This window comes from Sarcophilus harrisii, chromosome 5 (genome assembly GCF_902635505.1).
Source record: "Sarcophilus harrisii chromosome 5, mSarHar1.11, whole genome shotgun sequence".
In the NCBI taxonomy this organism is placed as follows: Eukaryota; Metazoa; Chordata; class Mammalia; order Dasyuromorphia; family Dasyuridae; genus Sarcophilus; species Sarcophilus harrisii.
Window position 1 is genome coordinate 59,977,648 of NC_045430.1, and position 26,788 is coordinate 60,004,435.

Here is a 26,788-nt window from a genome sequence, read left to right on the forward strand (position 1 = left end):
TCCCACCCAGATACTTCCCGAATTGGGAAGTTTTTGAGGTTTTGAGTTGGAATCAAGGAACTTTCACCTGGACTTCATTTTGTAAGGACAAGTTGATATCCAAATACCTCAGGCTATTCTCCCAATTATCCTCCCATACTCCTTAAAATAAAATAAATTCAACACTATTGTGCTGTAAGAAATAAATGGCTGATTTCAGAGAAACCTGGTAAAAATCTGTATGAAATTATGTAGTGCAAAGTGAACAAAATTAGAACAATTTATAATACAACATTGTAAAAACAAGCAACTTTGTAAAAAATTAAATTGGCCTATTGTTAAATGGTAGGAAAAATGAAACAGGGAAGATGTTAGCTAGTTGGGTGACTCCTTTATTCTTCAGTAGTTTCTCATTGTCTAAAGTATAATCTCCTTAGCATTTAAAGCCTCCCACATTCTGATTTCACCGTGACTTCAAAGGTTGTTTCTTGTCATTTTCTTCAATAGTCTCCATTTCCCCAGTCAACACGGACTCCTATCTGCCTCTTTAAGAGCTTTTCCACCCATGCTTTCCCACCTCAGTGCCTTTGCTCATGCTGTGTCTTTTGTTTAAATGTCCTTTCTCCTCTACCCACTTAATTCCTATCCCAGCAAATGTCTTCTCTTCCATGAAACTTTCCCTGAGTCCCTGGTGATAGGTAGCAACTTTCCCCATAAACCTCACTTGACACATTCTGCAACTAAGGCAATTATCATGTAATATTGGGCATTGCAGAAGCTGGTCTCAGTTACCTATCAAAATGCAAACTCCATCAGGGAAAGATCTTTAGCTAAGATGGAAGTATTATCTAAACTTTGAATGTGCCCTAGTGTTGTATGTGACAAGCACTAGATAAATGTTTTTTTTTTTTTCAATAAATGGATGTTCCTGGGGAGAGGGGGGAGGATATATACTTAGGCTAAGGAAGGTCCTCTATTATTATCCTACTATTTATCCTACTCAAACCTACCCCCACCACGGCTTTCTTTCACTTTACTTTTTTTTCCAGGGCCAGTCTCTGAATGAAATGAAATTGAATGCACAGGGGCAAATATTCAAGTATAACAAAGACTTTTAACCACACTAGCGTGAATGAAATATACACAATTCATGACTGGTCAAGCCTTTCTTCAGAGGATGGATACATAGGAAAGCAATGTGGTATGGGGAGAAAGCATTAGAGTCAAAAGATCTGAATTCAAATCTCAACTTTGTTTACTATCTATGATCATGGAGACAAATCATTCACCTCTTTACACCTCAGTTTCCCCCCCCTATAAAATAAGGTCTTTTCTAGCTCTGACTCCTCCATGGTGGTACCTAAGCCTTTACTCATCTGGTCCAAGAAAAGACTGGGAGGGGGTTAGGTAAATCATCAGGGCCAGAGGTTCAATGGTGGTATGGAGAGCTGGACAGACGGTGGAATCATGGCTTCAAAATAACTCATGACACATAAGGAATGTGTGACTCCATCCTCACCCCACCACAACTCCCAGACAAATTGCACTTTCATCTCCTAGATCTCTTTCCCTGCCCCTTCCCTCTGTTCACACAGCCAGACCACATTCCTCTGAAAATACGTAATATCTTGAGTTTATTTGAGGTTAGGGAATTATGTTTGCTCTTGGGAAGGGGGGAAATGTTCTCTTCTTGATGCTGAACTTCAGGCATAGACCAGATCTCCCTACTTTCCCTGGAAACACACAGCCTGGCTCTTCTCGTCCTCCATCCCCAGTCTTATTCTTTCACCAGCCGGTAGATGTGATGTTGAGCCCCATGCTCACTTGCAGACACTTCAAACACATATGCGATACACAGCAAGGTTTCCTGGGTATCTCTGTTGGTTACCACCTATCAGTAGAAGAAAGGAGAGTGATGACATCCCCCAAAAGATTCCCCTTTTCTATAGTGACTTGCCCTCTCCATCTCAAAAGTTTTGAGGTTACCTGTAGCTCCAATCATTAGCTACAAGCAACAGTTCATGTCATCTATTGCTTCCTCTTGAACTTCAGCCACCCAGTTTGAAGTTTCCACTCAGTCCTCCTGTTCCCACCCTGGATTCCCACCAGTATAAGCTCCTAGAGCACTTGTTTGAACACATACCTGCAGAATAGTGAAGTTCTCCAATACGCTATTCATCATGTATTTCTCTGGCAGGTGCTTTAGCTTATGAATGAAGTTGATCATATATTCGCAGAGAGGAGACCGGTGAATTCTGTAGGAATAGTGGCCATTCTCATAGCGGGCATACTCTGTCTGCAGAACCCAAAAAAGAACTGAAATTTAGGATCATTCTACATCCCCATTTCTATTCCCCATGCATGTACTTTAGCCCTTATGGTTGCCTCTATATTATAGAGTAACTCCAATGGAAGGATTCCCATAATCCCCAGAAATAAAAGCTGGTGAAAAAAGAAGAGATATGGAAGTTTCCTCTAAGAGAATGAAGGAAGACTATCATCTTTGGTTGGTGAGAAGCAATATAGTTCTGCCCAACTCTAATCTTCCTTTTAGCAATTGGTTGAAACTATGGCATTTTTTACAGATATAGGACTATTAAGCAAGCTGTAAGTTAGTAAGAGAATAGAGAGGTTAGCTTTTTTATACCTTATTTTTCAAAGAAATGTAAAATTATTACTTTCACATTCAAGAAGTAACTTAATTGGGTCATCAAAGTGCTACAGGGGATCTGCTTATCTGCATACATAAAAGTGATTCATAAAGAATGAGATATGTAAAAAGGCATCCTCCCTATTTTCTGCAGAAATTTAGTTTATATAATGCAATCATTAAAACAATGAGGTTTAAAAAAATCCCCAAGTTGCCTAAACTAACAAAAGCTTGAAGCAGAGATGTAACAGCCTAGGACACAGCAATTTTTAACACAAACTCATTTGTAAATATTTGAGAGAAGAAAAGTTGAAAAGTATAAGCAGTATCGCTTCAAAAATTAGTGAAAGCAGAATCATGTCAGCAGAAAGCTTAGTTAAGCTTTCATCCCAAAAGCATCTTCAAGACCCATCATACCAAAGCATCCATAGGTGACACAGTTAGTCAGTCAAAAAAATAAATAAATACAGAAAATGAAAGAGATTTGCCAGTATTTTTAAAAATCTATTTTCATCATCAATGTCAATGGGTATATACCTCATGTGGATTCTAATACCTCAGTTCCCAATATGGTATATGAGGGAATAGAAATGGCACATATGAAGACAAAATTTGAAAGAATGATTGGAGGAGGACAAGGGAACATGCACATCTGTGATGAATGGCACATAATCACATATTTTTAAATGTAATAAGAATTATTTTATAAGGTATTTCAGGAAAGGAAATATATTTTTTAAAATAGAGCAAATCACAAGGAATGTTTCTATCCTAAAGAGTGTAAATAGCAAATGAATTCCATACCTATGTAACCTGTGATCTTAAACCAAAGGCCGTAGGTATATCCAGATGGATTTCTGTCCTAGGAACTTTTTTCCTTTGGTTTACTTTGGGAACTTCACATTTTGACTCAAATTTAGGACTCAACAATAAAAGGGAAAAGGCTTTTGGCTCCTTTATTTAGCTTGACAAAAAAGTAAAACCACAAGAACCTATACCAAAACCTAAAACAAACTTTTCTCCCCTATCCAGTAGATCTCCACTTCAGCCAGGCACCTTTAAAATTTTTCATGATTATGGCACTATAGTACACTAGGATTCAAAATCCACAAAGAGAAAACATTTGAAGATGATTCCATTTCTCTAGAACTAGCACAGTTCACATAACTCAGAATATTAACAAAGGGCAAGATTTATGTTTTCTTGTATATTTTGGCTTTGACCCTTGTGGATACTAAGTTCCACATACTGCTTAGCTCTAGAATTTCCTTTCTTGGCTCAAAAGTTTAGCATCATCCAGGAACTCTTCCTCTGTCCAGGGGGCTTAGTCTAAAAGTTCTGCTGTTCAATGATTGGTTGGGCCAAGGTTGGCCCAGGAATTCCTTGTTACTCATTCCATAATTCTGTCCACTTCTATATCTAGAGGCACGTGGCTCTCCATACTTCCCTAAAGGGACTGTGGAACTATATGACTGTAGAAACTTCCCTCCAGAAAACCAAAGTCTCTCTATATCTAACCAGCTTTTCTCTGATCATTTCTACTCTGTGTCTCCAACAGTCCTTTCTTTGACTTTAGGTCAAGTCCAGGGATGATAGTAAAGGAATATGACTAGCCAAGATTCGATCAATCATCATTTATGGCCTTAAAAAAGCCAACTAGGACTAATTGTATGCAGCTTCACAACTTACCAAGATAAAAATTATTATAAAGAGTAAACAGAACCAAGAAAATATATATGTACAGTGATTGCAATCAACAAGATCAACCCAAAGACAAAAAATGAAATGGAATATCTTATTAAAGGAGAATTTTTTAAAATGTGCCTCCTTCCCTTCATTGCAGAGATAGTGTTGAATGATACACATATAGTCAGACACAAAGAATGTGTTAGAATTCCTGAACTGTTTTTCTTCCTCCTCCATTAATATTTGCTGAACAAGGAAGGAGTCAAGGATGTATTTGTAAATAAATGTGATGTAAAAGCAGCAGATCTCAATCAAGAGATAGGTTTTTGAAACTATATCAACAAAGCTCCAACAAACCAGGAACTAATCATGGAATATCACAGTAAAGCCTTGAAATGCTTCCTGCCTACTTTTTCATCTTTATCAATTTTTATAAGCATTTTCTGCCTAGATATTGAGATAATCTTTCATGAAATTTTGTGAAGGAATAATTATTTTCTTTGTAATCATAAAATTGATTGAGAAGTACAAAAAAGGTCCTGTTGTATTTATAATGTTCAGTGATTACAAAATAGGATTTAATCAAAGAAATTAAAAGCCAAAATTTATATAGACTTTAAGATTTGCAGAGAGTTTTACAAATATTACTTCATTTGATCTTCACAATAACTTTCAGAGGTAGTTATTATTTTCCTCATTTCACAGATGAGAAAACCTAGTTAAGTGACCTGCACAGGGTAATGTAGCTACTATCTCAAGCCATATTTGAAAACTCGTATCTTTCTAATTTCTGGTCCAGTCTCCTATTTTCTGTGCTACCTCTCTGCATTAAATTTTAAAAATTATCTTCTTAAAAAAGGAGTCTTCAAGAACTCTTAATCATATAATCTTTCAAAGCATCTTAACATTATGTAAAACTCATTGATAAACATAACCACAGAAGTAATTATGTTCAATGCCCTTTAGATTGGTATGTCAAGAATAAAACAGGAAGATTTATATTTATCCAAAATGTTTGTCACTTTTATACAAATGTCCCTAATAAGATCCAAAAGACAAGGTATTATGCTGAGATAAAGCTTAATGCTATTATAGGCCTCCTCAGTGAGATGAATGGTAACTCAAAAGAGATTGTTCTAATGATTCAAACAAGTATATCCATTCAGTAAAAATCAAATGGATGAAAAAAATGTCTTTCACCTAAACAATATTTTCCTGAAGATATTATATGATTGCAAATATTGCATTGCCATAACCTCCAAAGATAAAAATTGCCAGTGACCCAAGAAGCAATGTACAGACATGTAGTGAACATGAGCAGGCAATAACATTTTTTATGTGCAAGAAATAATTAGCTTCAGATTATCAGAAAAGGAGCTAGGGTCCTTCATGATTACAGTAAATGATATCAATTAGATAACCCAAGTATTGTACTAATAGCCTTGAAATGTAAACAAATAAATATATAAAAATAAAACAAAATATAAATCCTAGATGAATGTTTCTAATTTGCTGGGTTTCATTGGAGATCTATGGTAAAATTTGAATAAGAATCACACAGGATAAAAAGGCAAAAAGGAAGGTATGGATCCAAGAAAATATTGAAATAAGAACAGTTTATAAATCAGTATATCTATTGCTTTTTTCTATGTAAATAATTGCTAACATACGCAAAAAAATTGAGTCTTTTAAACTTTTGTGTCTCTGTTAACAAACTTGGCTAAATCCTATCTCGGTAGGTCAGTTAACAATATTCCTTAGTCTACCTGAATAAGCAAAATGAATGGAGTCTGAATTAATAATGTTTTATCCTATTTTGTATTCAGGACCCAGCACAGTAACTTGAATATAGTAATAAGTCAAAAACTGATAACACTTTTTCCAAAAGTTATTTTGTTATTCTGTTAATATACACTTTTCAAAAGCACAAATAATTTGGAGTTTCTAACAAGTTAAGTGTGTGATAATTCATCATTTTGTTTATTCAAATGTTTATTTTTGTTGATGGTTACTAAGTTTAGAATCAAACAACTGTCAAAAAATTTAATGTAATTTTTAAAAAAGCAGACCCAAAGGAAGCTTAGTGGAGAAGGAAGAGGAAACCAGCCTCTAGGATTCTGCTTATAGAGAGTCTACAATCAAAGATCCACTTGTTTAAGATCACACAGGGAAATGGACTGTGTCAACTGTAGGGAATAGTACCCAGAAGTCCTGAGCTTTCTTCAAGGCACTAAGCATCAGGCTTTTCTTGAACTCTTTGGAAGATGAAATCAGCACTCCATCTGTACTTCTGGCTCTATCAACCCCTTCCCCTTCCTTTGTGGGTAGGTAGTTAGTTGCTCACCTCTACTTTCTCCACAACCTGTTTGCCAAAGGAGCAGACTTTGGTGGAGCAGGTGATGATCATGTTCTCAGGACTCTCATACTGACTGGAGACCCCATAAAAAGATCTGCCTTCGTCCTCGATGTTGGTGTTGAGGTCAGCCTGTTGGGACAGTTATCACACAGAACCAAATAGTTCAGATGAATCCACAAAGGTATCCAGACACATTTTTGACAGCTTCAAATACCTTACAAAGTCATTCTATTTAACAAAGATTCTAAACCAGTCAAGGGACCAGAAGAAAGTGGGAAAACTTCAAAAGAATTTAGACAGTGGTTACTTGAAAATTCATAGCTGGCTAGCACATAGCATAGCAGAAAGGAACCAGAAAAAGAAATGATCTCTTCATGTAATAAGAACTAGGGATAATAGATGGACAGGCTGAGTATCATATTATTATCTGCAAAATATTAAAAGAAATGAAGGAAGGGTGAATGTGAAATGACTTTTTTATATCTTTCCACATTTATAGCCATATCTTTCATGGAAAGATGTGAATAAGAAGTACATAGTATAAGAAGACCTTAAAGGATGCAATGTGCATTGGTGATGGTGGAACATCAGGGAGATCACTGGATTTGACATCAGAGGACCTGGGTTGAAATTCTAATTATTGCTCACTACCCTCATATTTCCCCAGCTTTTGATTTTCTTATCTACAGGGAAGAACATTGAACCAAGTTATCTATAAAGTCACTTTCACCTGCAAATCCTCTGATCTTATAGCACTGAAGATAAACTCTTCATGTGTCATAGTTATTATCTTGGTAAAGTTCAATGAGCTTTAATTTCAACGTAATTTAAACTGCCTTTCTCAGTATTAAGAACACCTTGAAATAAAACAGTTATCCATTTACCTAATGCCCTAGTCTGTATTCCTGTGATCACTAGCATAATAACAAATGGCATTTATTCATAATGTTTTAAAATGACATTTATACATAATAATTTAAGATTTGCAAAGCACTTTGGGGACATTCTCTCATTTGATACTCCACACATCCTGGCGTAGTATACATTCTGGGTATTATGATCCCCATTTGACATTTTAGACATTCTGTACTTGGGCAAGGCTCATAAGAAATCCATCTAATTCAGAAGTCTTAATTCCCAGGCTAGCCTCAACCCATTTTCCTTTCCCAAGATAAGGATATAATAAACCCCTGGAAGGACTGGATAGTTTTTCAGTCAATTCTACTACTGGCCACTATGGGGCAGTCGGTCATTTTTTTTTTTAAGGGAAAGGGATTGTTTGTGGGTATGAAAAGATCTTCAATATGGGATAGAAGGGCTGTTCTACAGTGTTAACTGGCACATTTAAAAAGAATTCAAACTTAGAACTTAAAGATCATCTAATTCAACTTCTTCATTTTACACTTGAGGGAATTGAAGCCTACAGAAGTGCCTAAAATCATTCAGGGAGTAACATCTGGGCCAAAGTTTTCTGGCTCCAAATCCATCACTCTCTCCCTTATACCATTGTTGGGAAATTGTTGGGAAAGCACTGATCTAAGTTGACAGAAGAAAGAAGTTCCTTTACCAACAAAATAATGGGTTCAAATTCTATTTGTCTATATATATATATATATATATATATATATATATACCATGTTATGGGTCTATCACTTACATCATTGCATTTGATTCTGAAAACAATGCAACATCTAGGAAGGTAGGATTTTATAGAAGAAGAAACTGAATCTCAGAAAAATCAAATGCTTGTCCCCTCTCACAAAACTAGTTAGTGATAAAATTAGAACTGAAAATCAAGTCTTCTGACTCTAGATATAGACAATCTCCTTCCACCAAACCTCACTGTCCTCCATAAATGAAAAACCAAAATATTACTTCTCTGAGCTTCAATTTCCTTATTTATACAATAAGTGGATTAGACTGAAAGATAGAAGCAGAGGGGTTTTGAATCCCTTCCCCATATTACCAACCCCTATCATATTTTCTTTTTAGGACACAGATTCTGTGCAGTCATGGTGAATGAAAAAAGCACCTACAATCTGTGGCCTTGGAATTAAATACTAGCTCTAGTATTTATACCCTAGACAAACTTGGGTTCCAAGGATGAGATAAAGACCTTCCTCCTTCCTCTTCACATATCTATACAGTCCTTGATTTCTACAGGTGAAGGGAAGGAATCCCACCTCCACTCTGTCCCTTCTCTGTTGTCCAGGAAGATGAGCTCTTCATTGAACAAAACTTGGTGGTTAGCAAGCTTGAGTCTGTGTAGTTTCCAAACCAAGCACATGTAAATAAGAATCACAGGATCTGAGAATGGGAAATGACCACAGAATAACAAAAGCTTGGGTATGGAAGGGACTTCTTTGGTTACCTGTTCATGAAAGAGACTGCCACTTATCGATCAATCAATCAATAAACATTTATTAAGCACTTACTATGTATGTAATAGGCACTATATCTGACAAGTGGCCATTCAGAGGATATCTGCCACCTCCTTAGGCAAAGGATACAGAAAATGGACATTTTGTTGTTGTATATTCATTTGGTTTCATCATGACCTCATTTGAGTTTTTCTTGGCAAAGATAATGCAAAGAAATGGATGCCCATCAGTTGGGGAATGGCTGAACAAGTTATGGTATATGAATGTAATGGAATATTATTGTTCTCTAAGAAACAATCAGCAGGATGATTTCAGAAAAGCTTGGACAGACTTATATGAACTGATGTTAAGTGAGGTGAGTCAAACCAAAAGGACTTTATACACAGCAACAAGAAGATTATATGATGATCAATTTTGATGGACTTGGCTCTTTTCAACAATAGGGTGATTCAGGCTCATTCCAATAGGCTTGCAATGGAGAGAGCCATCCACATCCAGAGAGAGAACTGGATATGGATCACCATATAATATTTTAGCCTTTGTTGTTATTGTTTACTTGCTTGTTTTTTCCTTTCTCATTTTTTTCCCTTTTTGATCTGATTTTTCTTGTGCAGCATGATAAATATGGAAATGTTTAGAACAATTGCACATATTTAATCTAGAATGAGTTACTTGCTGTCTAGAGAAGGGGAAAAGGAGGAAGGAGGGAGAAAAATGTGGGACACTAGGTTTTGCAAAAGTGAATGTTGAAAACTATCTTTGCATATATTTTGAAAATAAAAAGCCATCATTTAAAAATAAAAAATATTACAATGATGTGCCACTTGTCCAGGATCACATAGCTAATGTCTTCAGTCAAATTTGAACTCAGACCTGGCATTCTATCCACTGTACCACCTAGTTACCATGATAACATTCAGAATATATAGTAAATAGAGAAGATAAACTTAAAGGGAATGGTTTTAGCAGCTGGAAGAACTAGAAAAGGGCTCCTGAAGGAGATATGGCTTGAGCTGAGAATTATAGTAAACTATGTGTTTTAAGAGTTGGAGATTGGGAAGGAAAGCAAAAAGTAGATGGGAGCAGGGCAACTCTCTTAATCTTATCTCTGCTCTCTTGCCTTCTCTTTCATCTCAGTACCCCTTGTGTTAGCTCCAGTGCCAAGTCTCCTTTTGCCACCTCCAGATCACCTGACTCCAATTTATCAATCAACAAGTACTTACTGAGCACCTACTATGTAAGGCACCAAATTAGGTGCTGTGGGAGATACAATCAAGCATAAGCATTACATCAAGCAACTTAACAGTCTAGCTAAGACGACAAGAAATGGGAGAGAGTTGAGGGCTGAGCTAATTAGAAAGATGAGGGGCAGTAAATCAGGAGTGGGAGACAGACTGGGCAAAGATGGACCAGAAGCAGACTTGATAATAACCATAACAACTATGAGAATGAAAAGAGATATTTATAAAGCTCTTTACAAGCCTTAAAAAAAACTCTATAAATACTGGTTATTATTACAATCTTTATTCACATCCATAGCATATTAAAGCACTTTAAAAAGCACATTGTTTACATAATTGGCCTTGTGAGATAGGCAACACAGGTGCTATTATCACCCTCAATTTATGGATAAGTAGATTAGGATCAGAAAATGGAGGTGGTTTACTCAGGGTGAAACTGTTAGTGACAAAAATCAGAGCTTGAACTCACCTCTTACAACACAATGATCTTGTGATTTTCCCCCACACTACTGAGGAGTGTTGAGTCTCAGATGAGGTGCAAATGAGATAATGGATATAAAACACTTTGCAAGCCTCAAGCACCATATGTCAGTTATTGTTATTATTATTTTATTACCATCATATAATCATCAGGACTTCAGTCTGATAATTTCATTCCCTGAGCCTTTTGCCGAACCCTGTAAGGTTATAGAATAATCCTGGGATATGCTAATAAATACTCAACAACAAACAGGTTCTATGGGAAGGAGAGAATGCATGCATATACATATTTAAGTTTAATGTACATTATTAATACTTAAGTCTAAGACAATCAACAAAACAATAAATCAAGCCCTGATTTGTAGTGATTACCAGTTTCTGGGGTGTAAGTGAAATTTTAACACTACTGGAAATTTTAACAATCAGCTCTAGATACTTAGAGCTGGATCTAGCATACTTGTTACCACTCAAAGGACATTCAGCATAATACTACAAAGCAGTCTAAGATGAATGTCAAATTATAATCACACAGAACAGTGAAAGGAGAGGTCACAAGAGCTGGGTTCCTTTCCCAACTCTGACACTTATAAGCATTCCTCTGACCCTTAGGCAATCAGTTGTGAAATTGAGGTTAATAATAATAATTTCACTACCTGCCTCATGGGATTACTGCAAGGAATGAGTTTCATAAAAAGCTTTAACAAGCTATAAATATGAGCTATTATGATAATTCTCAAGTCTCTTCTCTGGCCTTTGACACAATTGGTCTTATTGGTTTTTTTTTTAATTTATTTTATTTTCAATTCATGGAACAAAACAAACATTTCCATAACAGTATAACAAAAAACATGATTGCATATGAAATTGCAACTCTACCACGTACAATTTGCTGCTCTCTCCAAATATAACAATGTTAGCATGAAAATTTCTAGGTTTTTCTTTTTTCTTCCTTTCTCCCCTGCCCTAGAGATGGCTACTATTAGACATAGATAGGCTTATATATGTAAAATTAGACTGTACATAGTTTTATTTATCTGTTTTTTTTCTCTTAGTCACCCACTCCTAATGACTCTATTTTATCTTTTTTATTTATTTATTTTTTTGGCAAGGCAATAGGGGGTCATAAACTAATAAATGATAAGTACCTGAGGCCACATTTGAACTCAGGTCCTCTTGACTCCAGGGTCAGTGCTCAATCCATTATGGCATCTAGTTGCCCTTAATTTCCTAATGGTGGCCTTAATCCTCTCCAAGATTTCCTTCCCTGAAGCCATAAAACCAAGCATTTCTTGCTCTTCCTTTCCCTCTATACTTCCTTCCCTTGTTCTCCATCTCCCAATCCCTCAAAAAGTTCTTTCTTCCTTCTTACCTTCTAAGAAATACCTCCCCCTACATACATGCACACATATACTCCATTCCCTCAGAAGATTCTGTCCTCCCATTCTCTACCCTCCTGCCCTCTCCATGCCCCTCTCACTCTCCTAACCTATTCATAGCTGTGTGTGTGGGTTGGCAGCTCCCAAGGAAAGCAGTTAACAGGTGTGGGGAATCAAGTGACTGGCAAATGAGCCAGAGCAGCCGCAGCCCAAGTATGGGGGATTGGAGGGGCTCAGATTCATTGTCATGTGCTGGTATGCGACCAGGCCAGCCAGGAGAAATGTCAAGGGGCCTAAACAGGATTGCCAAGCTGGGGTTGGAGGGAAATGGTCAGGGGGCAAGCGCAATATATATTCCATCCTCCTCTGGGCTCTCTGCTCTAGCCCAAGTTCTGCTATTGAGCTCATGAACTTTTCAAGTTGGAAGCCATCACTAATAAATAGCCATGAGTAGCCTAGTAAATAGCCAAAGGACCATGCAAATGTTTGCAAATGGAAATGTACCCCAAAGCCAGGAGAATGATGTTTGGTGGAGGTATCTCTTATCTTGGGAAGCAGCTACATCAACTCTCCTTATCCACGTTTAAGATTCTGAAAACCCTGTAATAAGGAATAATTGCAGAGAAAGAGAACTATCTCACATTTTAAGATTATCTAATTACTACTGACTATCTTGTGACTATTGGTTACATCACAGGAGGCTATCAAATGCCTTATGAATTTCAGATTTTCTTGTCCACTGCACCTGATCTGTCAACCACTCTAGCAGTCCTGTTAAGGAAAGCAAATGAGGGTAATTGGGCCTGACTTGGACACAAACAAAGCTGGACAGAAGCTAAGCTAGTGGATGACATGATCAAGATTAAAATAAGATTTGGGTGGGAACAATGTCCTGAATCTATCAAAATAGAATTTGAGAACCCATATAAAACCCCCAAATTTAAGGTTGTTTCTCTTTATTTTTTAATTATGGAAAGGGCAAGACATGGCTAGTTTAACTGAAAAAAAAACTAAAGATGATTAGGCATGTTAGCATTACAAACTCGATTTGAGTTAGCAATGTGATGAAGCTACTAATAACCACAATGTGATCCTGAGTTATATTACTCCTACCACTGGCCATCTCTCTTTCTGCTATTCAACTATAAAGCATCACTGAAGGAAGTTGCACTGCTGAGTTTATTATAAATTTTTGTTATTCAATTTAAACTTATTAATGCACCAAAATCCCTGTGCTCCTCCCTGATTGACTCTACAGCACTCCCCCACACACACACACACATCCATACACCGGCTATTGCAAACCAGCTCTTCTCAAGCTATCTACACTATCTCCCTCCCTATACCTTCTCTGAGCTACCCCTAAGACCCAGAATTGTGCTTCTAGGGAAGCTTGAGCCATTGCTCAGCTCTATTCCTTCCTCTGAGTCAGGAAAGACCCTAATAAAGTTAATGGAAGAGAAATGGACCAAAGTATGCAAGAGGAATTAATATAACTTTAGTTTCTTCTCATAGGTGCGCATGCAATATGCAACATTTTATCCATACCTATGGTTCCTTTCAAAGAGCTGTGCTACAGGGGGCAAAAGTAATATGAGAGACATTTTAGATACAAATAAGATCTTATGGCAGCAATAGTACTAATTGGCTACATACTGGCAGAACCTCTATTTTTTTTAAGTGTTCTAAATCAGAGCTGGAACTAAAATGATTTCACTGAAGCCTATTTCTTTTCTCTTGACCCACTTAAAACACACACCCCCATGACTTTCAAGGGTGTCTGTATACTTGCCATCTTCCCATCTAATCCCAATGTTTGCATTGGTCTATTCAGTCCTGGTCCATACTGAAAAGAGGAATAGAAACAATTGTACTATAGGAGAATGGAGTTAGCTGATAGTGCTTCCCTCTATCCAGGTCCCCCCTACAATTATACATAACTCATCATACTCCTGGAGTAGCGAGACAACTACAGTCATCCATCTGTCATTTGGATGCCAAGCCACACCTTTGTTCTAGTCTTGTTCTATCCTGTACCAGGAGCAAGAGACCTGTTGACAGGGATAAACAGGTCTTAGTCAGATTCCTACTCCTTTTTTAGGCAGGATGAACTAATGGAAAAAACTCCTAGATTTTAGTACTAAAAATCAGGAGACAAGCTCTGCCATTAACCCTTAATTTGGGCATGACCTCAATTCCCTTATCATGTCAAGTGGAAATATCAACATTTATTCAATCTACTTTCCAAAGCTGATGCAAACATCAAGTGAAAAAACATATATGAAAAAGACACATAAAATTAAAAGAATTAGATAAATTTATAAAACAAAGATATTTTACTTATCCCTAAGATTAACCCCACCTCTAAGAGTTTATGGTTCATAGGATTTGAAACAAAATGGGACCTTGTAGATCATTTGGACCTAGTGGTACAAATTTCCTGGTTCTTGTATCACTGGAGGGTTCTTGATGTTGGTCTAAGAGATTCATACCACAAAAAATTTAATAGGACTTTAAATGACATGTAGTTGTCTAAATGTTATTGGGCATTTTAATATAAATAGTTACATTCCCCCAAAAATTGTAAAATAAAGAAATTTCAGATGTTCTCATGGAGAATAGCAACCATGAAATCTTGCTAGGTTACTTCTTTTAATTTTTATAGACTATCCCACATAAAAATATTTGTAATTATTTTATAATTAGCTTTGTAATTAATTTTATATTTGGAATTTTCATAATTGAAGGTAGAATAACATCTTATATTTTATGATAAATATTTTATAATAAAATTTTAATCAGGAACTTTTTTGGACATTATGATTACTGTGAACATTTAATGAATAAATCTAAAAGAATATTACCTTAGGAATTTTCACAATATATTTTGTTGTTGTTGAATGGAATTTGAGGAGCAAAAAATATTGGAAATCATTGCTCTAGATCGTTCCCCTTACTTTTACAGATGAGGAAATCAAAACCCAGAAAAGTTAGTTCTCTGAAATATCCAGGGAGAAGAATAGGTATTATTCCAAGCCTAAATATCCTTCTACTACCTTCATTGCTAATGTTCTACCAAAAAATGTAAAACATTTTAAAAAAACAATTACTCATATCATTGCTTCTAAAATCACCTTTTTCTTCTTAGGTAAGAAATATTATATGCTCCTATTATTTCCTACATTTCCTTATGATTGAACAATAAATTCCTATCATACCACAAAAAAGGGAAAGTGAAACAGAGTTGAAGGAAATAGCTATTGGTCACAAGAGAAATAATAGAAAAGCTGTGATTTTGATATTATATTCCTGTACTCCAGTCTATAATGATCTTTTCACTTATTTGTTCCACAGACATACTTCAAGATCCTGCTAAATACTTACTCCACTAAGATGACTTCCCTAATTTTTTTTCTAATGATCATATTCCCTCTAGTAATCTCTTAACATTTATATATATGAGGGACTCTTTCTATTCTAAAGGATAATTAATTTATCTTTGTACCATTCTATAGGTCCTACCACATAGGAGATATTGCAAAAAATGTTTATTAAAAGGTCAATTTTCTACCTTCCAAACTATAAGGTACTAAAAAGAAAATTTAGTGTCTATTATTGGTACAACTCCTATGATTCAGTTACTCTTTGAATTGAAGAAACTGTAGTAAAAAAGAGAAATTCATTCCTTACTGCTGGGAGAAAATGTCCCAATCCCATGGGGAGTTGTGACCCCAGCTCCACTCCAGCCAGGAGTAGGAGAGGGATAAACTTAGTGTCAGTGTTTGACACAATTGAGTGATCTTTTGAAACACCTTTTCCCACTTGCTATCATGACTACTGTCTCTGACTTTAGATAAGTTACTCAGGCTCTTTGAGCCTCAGTTCCCTCATCCATAAAATGATAATAATGAAACCTACCTCACAAGGTTATTACATGGACTAAATGAGCTAACATTTTGTTTTGTTTTGTTAATGTTAAAATTCACACATCAGTGATGATGATGATGACACAAACTTATGGAATTTAACTATCCTCTAGAATCTGGGGCCTTCAAATTATAGACAATGGAATAAAGTTTTGAATAATAAGAAATACCCATTCTTGGTCTCAATCTTTCTGAATTTTTCTCTCAGAGTCTTCCAGCAGACCATGCTGCACTTTATCTTTATATTCTTCTGCTCTACTCCCATGCCATGACTCCACCTCCACATATCAGAAAAGGATATTCTCCTATAATTTCACTCTTTAATATCAGTGACCTGCCACCATTTTAGTTTCCATCTTTTGGTTATTAGGAGTTTTATTCCCTGATTCCAACACCCCTTTCATTGAGTCTCATTGGAACTTCCCATCTACAAATAGATGACATTAGATTCTAATCTCCAACTTCTACCATTCTTGATTCTTATTCCTATCTCAAATCACTGACTTACCCAGAACTTGACAAGGAAGAAAGCATTTGAGGGTCCTCGTTCAAAGAGCTCCTTGAGTCCTCCCTTCTTATCAGGGAATTTGTCATAGATCTGGTGGATGTCCACCGCTTCGAGGTAGGGATCACTGTAGCTGGGACTGGACTGGCCAATGTGTACAAAGAGGTGCTTGTTACACTGTGAAGAAAGTGATGGGATCAGAAGTGAGACAGGGAGATAACTGCAGGGTTCCATGGTGTTGTACAAAGAACCTTGACCAGGGAACTGGAGTCTGATTAGTTGTGTAATCTTTGCCAAGGTATATCTCCTCTCAGTGCCTCATTCCTAATGAGGGGCTAGACCAGACTGTCTCTGACATTTTGCTAATCTAGGGGAACTAACACTTTTAAAATGCTTTATAATTTGCAAAACATTTTTAATGTATATGTACACATTTTTGTTATGGTTCATTTTTCAGTTGCATCCAACTTTTCACGACTCCAATTGGAGTTTTTTGGAGTTTTTGTTTTGTTTTGTTGCTGAGGCAATTGGGGTTAAGTGACTTGCCCAAGGTCACACAGAGAGGAAGTGTTAAGTGTCTGAGGCTAGATTTGAATTCAGGTCTTCCTGACTTCAGGGTTGTTTTTTTCTATTTTTTTGGAGTTTTTTTGACAGAAATACTGGAATGGTTTTCCATTTCCTTCTCCAACTCATTTTACATATGAAGAAACTGAGGCAAACAACCAGGCCAACACAGTTAATAAGTGTCTGAAACCAGATTTGAACTCAGGAAGATGAGACTTCCTGATTCCAAGCCTGACACTCTATTTCATAACTGCTCTATATATATACATAATATTTATTTTGTTGGTCTTATAACAACCCTGTGAGCCAAGTCCTATTATTAGTCCCATTCTACAGATATAGGGACCATGGCTCATATAGGATAAATTATTTTGCCCAGAATCACTATTAAGTGTCAGAGGCAGAATTTAATAATAAGAGCTGACAGATATATAGTGCTTTAAGGTTTGCAAAGTACTTCACATGCATTACATAATATGAGACTCATGACAATCTTGGAAGGTAGGAGCTATTATTATCCCCATTTTGCCGATGAGGAAATTGGGATACAGAAAGGTTAAATGACTTATTGTGGATCACACAGCTAGTAAGCATAAGAGGTGACATTCAAACCCAGCTCTTGTCGATTCTGAGTCAAGTTTAGCCCACTACTCCATACTGCCTTTCCCCTACTTCCTTCCAGCACTACCCATGACTTTTAAGGGCTGAATGTCTATTGCATACTCAAAAGAAGGAAGTTCTGTCTTTTCTACCTCACTAATATCAGTCAAGGAGCATCACTGGCCAGGCAAGTTGGGAGATGTTACATAATAAAAAGGGTTAGGAGGCAAGGAGATGTGATGGTAATAATCAATTATTCTTTTCCTGTTTTATTTTTAACATATAGCAGAAACAGCACTTTCCTTTGCTTCCTCACATCTAACCAAATCCATTCCAAATGGGGAAGCAATGAATCAATTTGAGAAATTATTTAAATTCATTTTAGAATGAAGTCAGGGACAGACTTTAGTGTCTATCTTCCTCTTCAATGAGATATTGTAACAAGGCAATATGAAATAAAAGTGGGAAATAAAGGGGAGAAAGAAAGAAGTCTGAAATTTTAGAGAAGGGAGATAGTCCATTTAAATTAGAATAGACCCAAGCATGGGAAGATGAACCCCATCTGAAAACTTTGGAATGAACTTTGTACATTCATCAAAAGATAAAGTCAAAAAGAGGGAGAAACAAACACAGAAAAGGAGAGAAGAGAGAGGGAAGAGGGAAAAACAAGAATGAAAATGAGAGAAAGCCAAAAAACAGAAGATTTTTCTTATGAAGGAGAAGGAGGGGGGAAGAGGAATGAGAAGGGAGAACAGAGGAGAGACAGAAACTAAGAAAAAAGGGAAAGAAAAGAGATATGCAGAGAGAAGAGAACACACAGAAACAAAAATAGAGATGGAAATAAATTCAGAGGACGGAGGGTAAAAGGCTATGTGGGATTGGAAATAGCAGCCACCTAGACAGAGAGGGAAGGATGCCCAGACTCATAAGCGTAAGGCCAGGGGGTCAGGGCCTACCGTGTCTGGGTCTTGTTGCTGCTCCAAGAAGGCAGAGAATTCCAACATCCAGAGCTTGGAGCTGGCCACACTTCGGCCTTGCCATGGAGGGGTTGGTGGCGACAAGGTGGACCCAGCTGGAGATTCAAACCCTGAATACAGGGGGAGAAGCCAATGGGGACCAGAGCAATCCCTCCTCACAAACATACCCACTTAGGAAGCCTCGTATCCCCTTCTAAAACAGTGTCATGGTGAGGTAATGAGCAAAAGCTCTCATGTAAGTCTCTGAAGGGCAGAACATGTAAGGACTAATAATACAATAAGAAACACCTAGCTGAGTTAGTTCAAACCATAATCATTTGGTACCAAACAAAAGGGTTCTGCAGTGGAGATAGGGATGCCTTTTCCTAAATGCCACAGATTTAGTGGAATCTTTTATTCCCTTGCTCCAAATTTCTGTCTCAGTTTACCCTAACTCATAATTCCACATGTGGGTAAGAAAGGTATAATAGGAATAGGAAAAGTGTCTAAGGGTTCTGGAGACAAAGATATCCAACAACGGGATAAAGTGATTCATATACCCAAAAGTGAAGAGGGAAGCACAAATCCAAATAGGGGAAAGCTGGCCAGGGAGCCAGCAGCAGGGCCTAGAAAAGGGATCCAGGCAGCTGATCTCCTAGAATTGCTATGTCAATGGGTCTTCTCCTCTCTTTGTATTCCCACTGCTTGCACCTGAGCTTGGAGATAGCATTAACCCCCCAAATTCAGAGTGGCCTGAATGGAGAGCAAAGATTTGTACGAAGTTTTTGCCAAGACCCTGGGGAAATCCAGAGTCAATCAAGTTCCAGAATATCAGGAATCATTCCTGGAAAAGGGAGGAGGGTAAGAGTCTTACTGCCTAGGACTCTGCCCATCTCTCAGCCCTTTCCCATTCCATCCTATATTAATAGAGACATACATGGAAAAGGAGAAAGGGAGCACATGACTGGCTCACATAGCTGAAAGAACCTGATTACAATGGCTATCTACCCCTATTTGCCATTGCCCTAGTACTGACCCCACTTTTTTTCGAGACTCTCCCTGCTGGTGAAAGCTGGGGAATCTTTGGCTTTTTAAATTATGGGGAAAGGGGTCCACAGGATATGAAGCTGAGCTGAGGGAAGTGGGGTGCAAGGGGAAAAGTTGTGTACAGAAGTCAAGCATGCAAGTGGTATGCATTTGGTCTGCAAGGGAAGCCAGGCATTCCAGCCAATCCAAAAGCATTTGAGCTGAGCCTGAAGGGACCAGGCATGCTAGCTGTATGCCCAAACGCTGGGGAAGGAGTTTAGTGGATGTAATCAAAAATATAGAGTGCGAAAATAAGCATGTCAGTGGGGTTAGACATACATGCAGATTTTATGTGCTTGCTGTCATAAGGGAGGCAATCTAGGTCACAGGATGTAAAAACAGGGTGCAAGGAGTAGGAGGCAAGAAAAGAATACACACATTGGGGTTTCAGGTAGGCATGTTATGCCTTGAGCCCAGAGCATGGGATTTGGGGAGGATGCCATGCAAGGGAGCCATGCAGCGCTGACCCACCTGGCAGAGGGAGCGGAGGCTGAACAGCATAGGTTTGTTGAGAGAAAGGTTTCACACTGCAGGAAACATGGGAGAGAGACTGTCAGCTGAGCTTTAATTGGAGTTGGATACCCTCAGTAGGAAAGATCCTGGGGCCCAAAACTTACACGGGTCTATCCACCAAGCCTGTCTACCCCTCCCACCCAAATTTTTCCCCTAAGGGCCATATCTTCCACAGTCATTTCCATTGCTGAAGAAGGTAAAGCTCTGATGGATGTGTTGCAGAGAAATCAAGCTCCCGGCTCCAGGCAATCCTCTTGTGGTTCTGGACCCAGGGAATCTGATTTAATTACTGCTTTAATGATGGATTACCAACTGAGACTCAGTCACTCCAGTAAAACTATAGAGAATTCAAACTATCAATCTCCAAACATTAACTGCTCTGGAAAAGCCATATTCAAGCCTCTGTCTATCTTAGAGGCCAGTCCTGGAGTCCACAGCATTATTCAGAAGTCTGGAAGCTGATGGGAGGTCTTATAGATTCAATATACATTAAAGGATTATGAAGACAGCAAACAAGAGCAGAGCTCAAGACATACTCACTCATGGGAGGTTCCGGCTTGGCCTGGCAAAGTTCCTTGCCAAAACTGAAAAAGGCAAAAAACAGAGTCAATACAAGCTAGCTTCCAAGTAGGACCATGGCTGAAAGCAGAAGAAATGGAGACAGAAGCCAGCACTGGAAAGTGAAGATTTGAACCTGATACATGGACTCCTTTGGTGCCTTAAAAGCTGAGAATCTGGAGGAAAGGGGAGCAAAAGGAAAAGGAATGAGAGAATATAAAGGAAAAGCTACTAGAAAGACTAGGAAGTAAGAGGCAGAGGACAAAAAGGGTGAAATTCAATTACCTATTTAGTTAATAAGAATGGAAGCTGTGGGTTTGTTCCTTAAATCTAAGACAGAGCTGTTTGTACCCTTAGGCCCCATTCTACCAGTTTTTATGTGAGCCTGATCCAAGAGCAGTATAAGGAGAGAAGGTTAATGTGAAATTGGAGAATGACAACCTATGGGGAGGAATTATGGATTATGGCTTTGGCCAAAGATCCCAGTTTGTCTTAGTCCTTAGGTCAATCACCTCTTCTTAACCCAAATCTTTGTTCTCTCCACTCCAACATCCCAAGCTAGAGAGGGGGCAGTGATCAAAATCCGGATTTGACACTTAGAGCTTCTTCAAAGGGATGGGGAAAAGAAAGGGAAAAGATGAGGGACGGCTTAACCCTTCACTGTAGTTTGTCCACTTACCCCTGAGACTGCTGGATAGGCTGGTCCTCGGGTAAGGGCCATTTTATTGTGGAAGGCTGTAGCAGAGATGATCTGAGCGGATGACATTGTAGCCATGTTCTGCAAGGCTTTGTCCTTAGCTGCCTGATCCTGAGGGGAGAAGGAAAGGGATGATGTAGCGGTGATCTTGATGCAGCAGGAGAACAGAGAGGGAAAGGGAATATATGTATAGAGGTGTCAGGGAGGAGAGGAATAATGAGGGAAGAAGGCAGCAGTCCTCCTGCCCTAGTGAAAAGAACCCCTGCATAGGAGTCAGGGGATCCAAGTCTAGACCCAACTCAGCCATTAATCAACTGTATGATTTACGGACAAGTTCAATTTCCTATAGATATTAAAAATATCTACTATATCTACCCTATAGGGATTTCATAAGGACCAAATAAGACAAAGTATTGAACATTGGATTTGGAATTAGCAGTCCTGGGTTCAAATTCCAGTCCTGCCCCTTATTACCTGAGTAATAGCAGCAACAGCAATAGTAGTAGTAGTAGTAGTTGGTACTAGTTAGTAGTAGTAGTAATAATAATAATTAGTAAGTAGTAGTTATATTAGTAGTATAGTTAATAGTAGTAGTAGTAGTGGTGATAGTAGTTGTAGTAGTAGTAATTAGTAGTGGTGGTCATAAAAGTAATAGTAATAGTAAATAGAAGTAGCAGTTGTAGTAGTAGTTAGTAGTAACAATCATAATAGTAGTAGTAATAGTGGTGGTAGTTAGTAGTGGTGGTAGTATTAATAAGTACTAAGTAGAAGTAGCAGTCATAGTGGTAGTGGTAGTAGTAGTAGTAGTAGTAGTAGTAGTAGTAGCAGTCATAATAGTAATAGTAGTAATAGCAGTGATAGTTAGTAATACTAAGTAATAGTAATAAGTAGAAGTAGCAGTCATAGTAGTAGTAGTAGTAGTTAGTAGTAGCAGTCATAATTGTAGAAGTAAATAGTAGTAATAGTAATTAGTAGTAACAGTCGTAGTAGTAGTAGTAGTAGTAGTAGTAGTAGTAGTAGTAGTAGTAGTAGTAGTAGTAGTAAGCAGGAATAGGAGTAGTCGTCATTGTCATTAGTGCCAGTCATGGTAGTTAGTAGTAATAGTATTACCACCTTACGCAAATCATTTCATCTCTTGAGTGTCATTTCCTCATTTCTAATATGAAGATGAATTAGATGATTTCTGAGGTTCCTTATAATTCTTGATCAGGGATGGTAATGCACATGAAAGGGCTTCAAAAAGTTGAAAGTAAAATATAAATGTAAATGTACATAATTAATAAATAGTAGCTCAGTCTAATCCCTCCTAAGGGACCACTGAGAAGACATCTATTCTTCCTTAGATATGAACTGTCAACCTCAGAAAGCTATGTCTTAGTTAATCCTATCCTTATTTCTGAGCCCTTCCTGGACTACCTTGAAAAAGGAGGATATGTAGCAGCCCCACTCTGAGCCAGGGATTTTCTTGATTCAAAATGAATAGAATATTATTTAATTGTTTCAGTCATGTCCAACACTTTGTGACCTCGTTTGGGCTTTTCTTATCAAAGATAGTGCCATTTCCATCTGCAGCTCATTTTATAAATGGGGAAACTGAGGCAAACAGGTTTAAGTAACATGTCCAAAGTTACACAGCCAGTAAGTGTCTGAGATCAACCCAGAACTCCAGGTATGGGGCCTCTATCTGCCATACCAAATAGCTGTCTATAATAGTACCTTTCCTATTATCTGGTGATGATAACAATCATCTTTTCTGTGGATTGTAACTCTACTACCCCTAGGCCTTTGCTATAGACAAAAAAAAAAGTCTGTCTTAGCAAAAGGGAGAAATGTTCAGATGATGATGATGATGACAGCTAACATTTATATAATAACAACTAGCACTGAGTGTCTTGCAATTTTTATCTCATTGATCCTTACAATAACTCTGTGAGGTAGACACCATCATTATTCCCATTTTACAGATGGGGAAACTGAGGCAAATGGAAACTAAGTATCTTGCACAAAGTCACACAGCTAGTATCTGAAGATTCCTATTTATGTCTTCTGATTCTAAGTCCAGCACTCTATGTGCTAGATGACCAATTATGTTGCCTGATTGGACTAAATTAGGGGTAGCAATGGCTCCCCTACTAATGGAAGAGGGGGTGATTCTGAGCAGCCAGGGCCAAGAGGTAAAACTTTGAAGTCAGTACCCTCATCCAGCTCTATAATCTATGTGCCTCCCCTCCTGCAGAGCCCCTTTCCCCACTGCTGACAGGTTGCCCATCCCTTTCTCAATCTCAGCTGCCTAGATACTAAGCCCTAATGCTAACTGATTAGACCAGTGGTTCTCAAACTTTTGTTTTCAGTATCTTTATCCTATTAAAAATTATTGAGGATATCTCCAAAGCGTTTTCCTTTTTCTGGATTATATTTATAGATATTTACCATATTTGAAATAAAAACTATTTTTTGAATTTGTAGAACCTCTAAAAGGGTTTCAGAGATCCCCAGGATTCTCTAGACCATACTTTGAGAACCACTGGATTAGACTTAGAGTTAGATAAAAATGTGACCTTTCTCAGAAATATCTATTTCTACCTCTGGAAGGTTGTCAGTTTCTGTACCAAACCCATCCAGTTTTGCAAGGGAAAAGAAATTTAAAAGGGGGCTTTGTGTCTGTGTCTGTGTCTGTGTGTGTGTGTGTGTGTGTGTGTGTGTGTGAAAGTTCTGAAATGATGCTGAATGGAACTCCATCTCATTCTGAGTGATCGGGGTATCAAACAGAACCAAAACTTCCCTGGCTCAGGGGACTTGATGCCGTTAGCTGGGAAGGGAGGTGGGGCAGGGAGAGGGGTCTGGAGGGAAGGAAGGGGAGGGATGTGCATGATGGGGAAAGACATCCAGGCACCGGACTGCAGCATACACAAAGAACAAAGAACAATACATGGGGGCATAAAATTGACTACACAGTGTGGCCCAAGCAAATTCACACTCACTTTTATGACTCTGGAGATAACACAGGAGCAATTGTTCTCCATGATAAATACCCTGCTGTGGTCTCCAGCCCAGCAGCTGGTTGACTGGGGATTTGAACACAGAATGAGAGAGGGCAGTAAGGGGCAAGCTTAGGCAAGAGGAAACCCCATGGCTAACGGCGCTCAGGATGTGGCCTGGGGTGCTAAGGGCTCATGCTGTGGATGGAGGGCCGGCAGCTGCAGCCTCTCCAGCTGTCACTGAGAGGTGTCTCTGCTACAGCTGCTCAGGGGAGGAGGACAGGTGGGCTGATCCTAAAGGCAGAGCTGAAGGGGGAAGAGAAAGAGCAGGAGGACTTTGGGCAACATGCTGGTGGAAGTCTGGGGCTCCAACTCTTCCCTCTGACTCAGAAGTCTAGCTCCCAATTTAGAGTAAGATGTGGTGTAAGTCAACACCACGGGCCAAGGTCATATAACTTGGTTCTTTCAAGAACCTGGATGGACTTGTGAAGAATCACTAACAGATGACCCTGAAAGGCTACCTGAGGGTCACAAGAAAGTTCTTATTCAAGAGGCCAATAAGGAGCTCAGGGGCCATGGACTGCAGTATTTATTAGACACTATTGCCACCTTTCTCTCTTCTTTCTACTGGCAACATCACAAAAGAGACTTGTGATGATTCAGTTTCAAGAGTTTTAAGTTTATAAAGCCAAAGAAAAGTAGGAAGAGAAATTTCCCTGATAGGTAGTGAATGTCCCTGATACCCCTTTTTGCTACATAGAAATATCCTGAGACCTGCTTTACCTTTAACTTGGCTTGGATCTCCCGAGCTTTCCGACGGGCCAGCACCTGGATGTGGCTGGATACCTGCAAGAAAGAAGACATTATGCTCTATCTCACACTTTGCTTAGGCCCCATGAGTACCTTCTCTCCATCTCCTCATGTCCCTGGCCCTGCCACCATCTCATCATTTAAGAATGACTTATTAAGCTAGACCAGGTGCTTCTTCAGCACTTCTGCAGGGTCATGTCATTCAGGTATTCCAGAAGGACAAGAGAGGAAGGAGAGTTGCCTCTGGCTTCTCTCCCTAATTCTGCTGCTTGCTATCTGTGACTTGGGACAAGGTACCTTCTCTCTGGGTTTCTGTTTCCTTATCTGTAAAATAATGTGATCATGTTTAATCAATATCAGATTGTTTACTGTCTCTGGGAGGGGAAAGAAAGAAAATTTTATAATACAAGGTTTTGCAATGATGAATAAAAACTATGTATTTGTTTGGGAAAATAAAATATTATTAAATTTTTAAAAATAACGTGATCAAACACAAGGCTATGCAAGGGCCAATGTTAAAAAAAATTATCCATGCATATATTTTGAAAATAAAAAGCTTTAAAAAAATAATGTGATCAGAATCCATTTCCACTTTTTAAGTCTTTTTATTCTAGAAGATTAGGGAGTTTGGAGGGAAGTGTTTGCTCTTGCAGATATGGTGCATTTTCATAAGGGATAGGGGAATAATCCACTTTTGGCCCTCAGAAAACCTAGTTCACATAAGCATCTTTAACAAGTATACCAAGCCTTAAACCAGCCCTATCTCCAAAGGTCAGAGGAAGACACTTTCTTTCCTTTTAGGAAGCCTGTAAGTTGTGAGATATTGGCTTCTTGTTGCTAACCATGTCCATAGCACTCACCTGCTTCCTAGTTCGAGTTTTCCCGGTCCGGAGCTTAATGTAGCGAGCAATCAGCTCATTACGACCTGCAGAGACACAAGACAGATTTGCTGAGTCAAGAAAAATGGGAGTTGGGTGGAAGGGTCAGAAGATGGGGATTAGGAAAACCAGAATGGCTGAGTCCTGGCAGAAGTAATTGTGAATTTGTATCATGATGATGGGTCCCAAGAATGAAAGAATAAACAATCAGTCTGCCTCCTGGGACTGAAGGCTTTTCCTAGGACAATTCACACTTGTTCAATGCATTCTTTCAATCATTTCACTCAGCACCTTATTCAGTGAGTTGACATTAACATGTCCAATGAGTAACACAAAAATGAACTAGAAAAGGACCTTGAAAGAATTTATGGCCTAATTACAAGAATAAGACTAGAATTCTTTCCCTTTCCTTAATTATTATTTTTTAGTTTTAATTACATGCAGATAATTTTCAATATTCATCCTTGCAAAACTTTGTGTTCCAAATTTTTTTCCCTCTCTCACCTCTCCCCTCACCTAGGCAGTAAAAATCCAATATAGGTTAAACATGTGCAATTTGTCTAAACAT

The 26,788-nt window shown here is 38.2% G+C and overlaps 1 protein-coding gene across 3 annotated transcripts in view; it reads right to left on the reverse strand.

Moving 5' to 3' along the window:
• Window positions 1–357: 357 nt before the first annotated feature.
• TEAD4 (TEA domain transcription factor 4) overlaps window positions 358–26,788 on the reverse strand; it is a 77,899-nt gene continuing 51,468 nt past the window's right edge. For 2 of the 3 annotated variants that reach the window (XM_023504615.2, XM_031939309.1), the window contains exons 3-13: window positions 26,203–26,267; window positions 25,316–25,378; window positions 24,536–24,619; window positions 21,537–21,665; window positions 20,840–20,883; window positions 20,258–20,313; window positions 18,701–18,831; window positions 16,584–16,757; window positions 6,660–6,800; window positions 2,123–2,275; window positions 358–1,870 (exon numbers count right to left, since the gene is read on the reverse strand). In XM_023504615.2, coding sequence (XP_023360383.2) covers window positions 1,757–1,870; window positions 2,123–2,275; window positions 6,660–6,800; window positions 16,584–16,757; window positions 18,701–18,831; window positions 20,258–20,313; window positions 20,840–20,883; window positions 21,537–21,665; window positions 24,536–24,619; window positions 25,316–25,378; window positions 26,203–26,267 — 1,154 coding nt within the window. In that variant the 3' untranslated portion in view covers window positions 358–1,756. The remainder of the gene's footprint in view (window positions 1,871–2,122; window positions 2,276–6,659; window positions 6,801–16,583; window positions 16,758–18,700; window positions 18,832–20,257; window positions 20,314–20,839; window positions 20,884–21,536; window positions 21,666–24,535; window positions 24,620–25,315; window positions 25,379–26,202; window positions 26,268–26,788) is intronic. The other variant, XM_012550792.3, reaches the window with a different exon arrangement.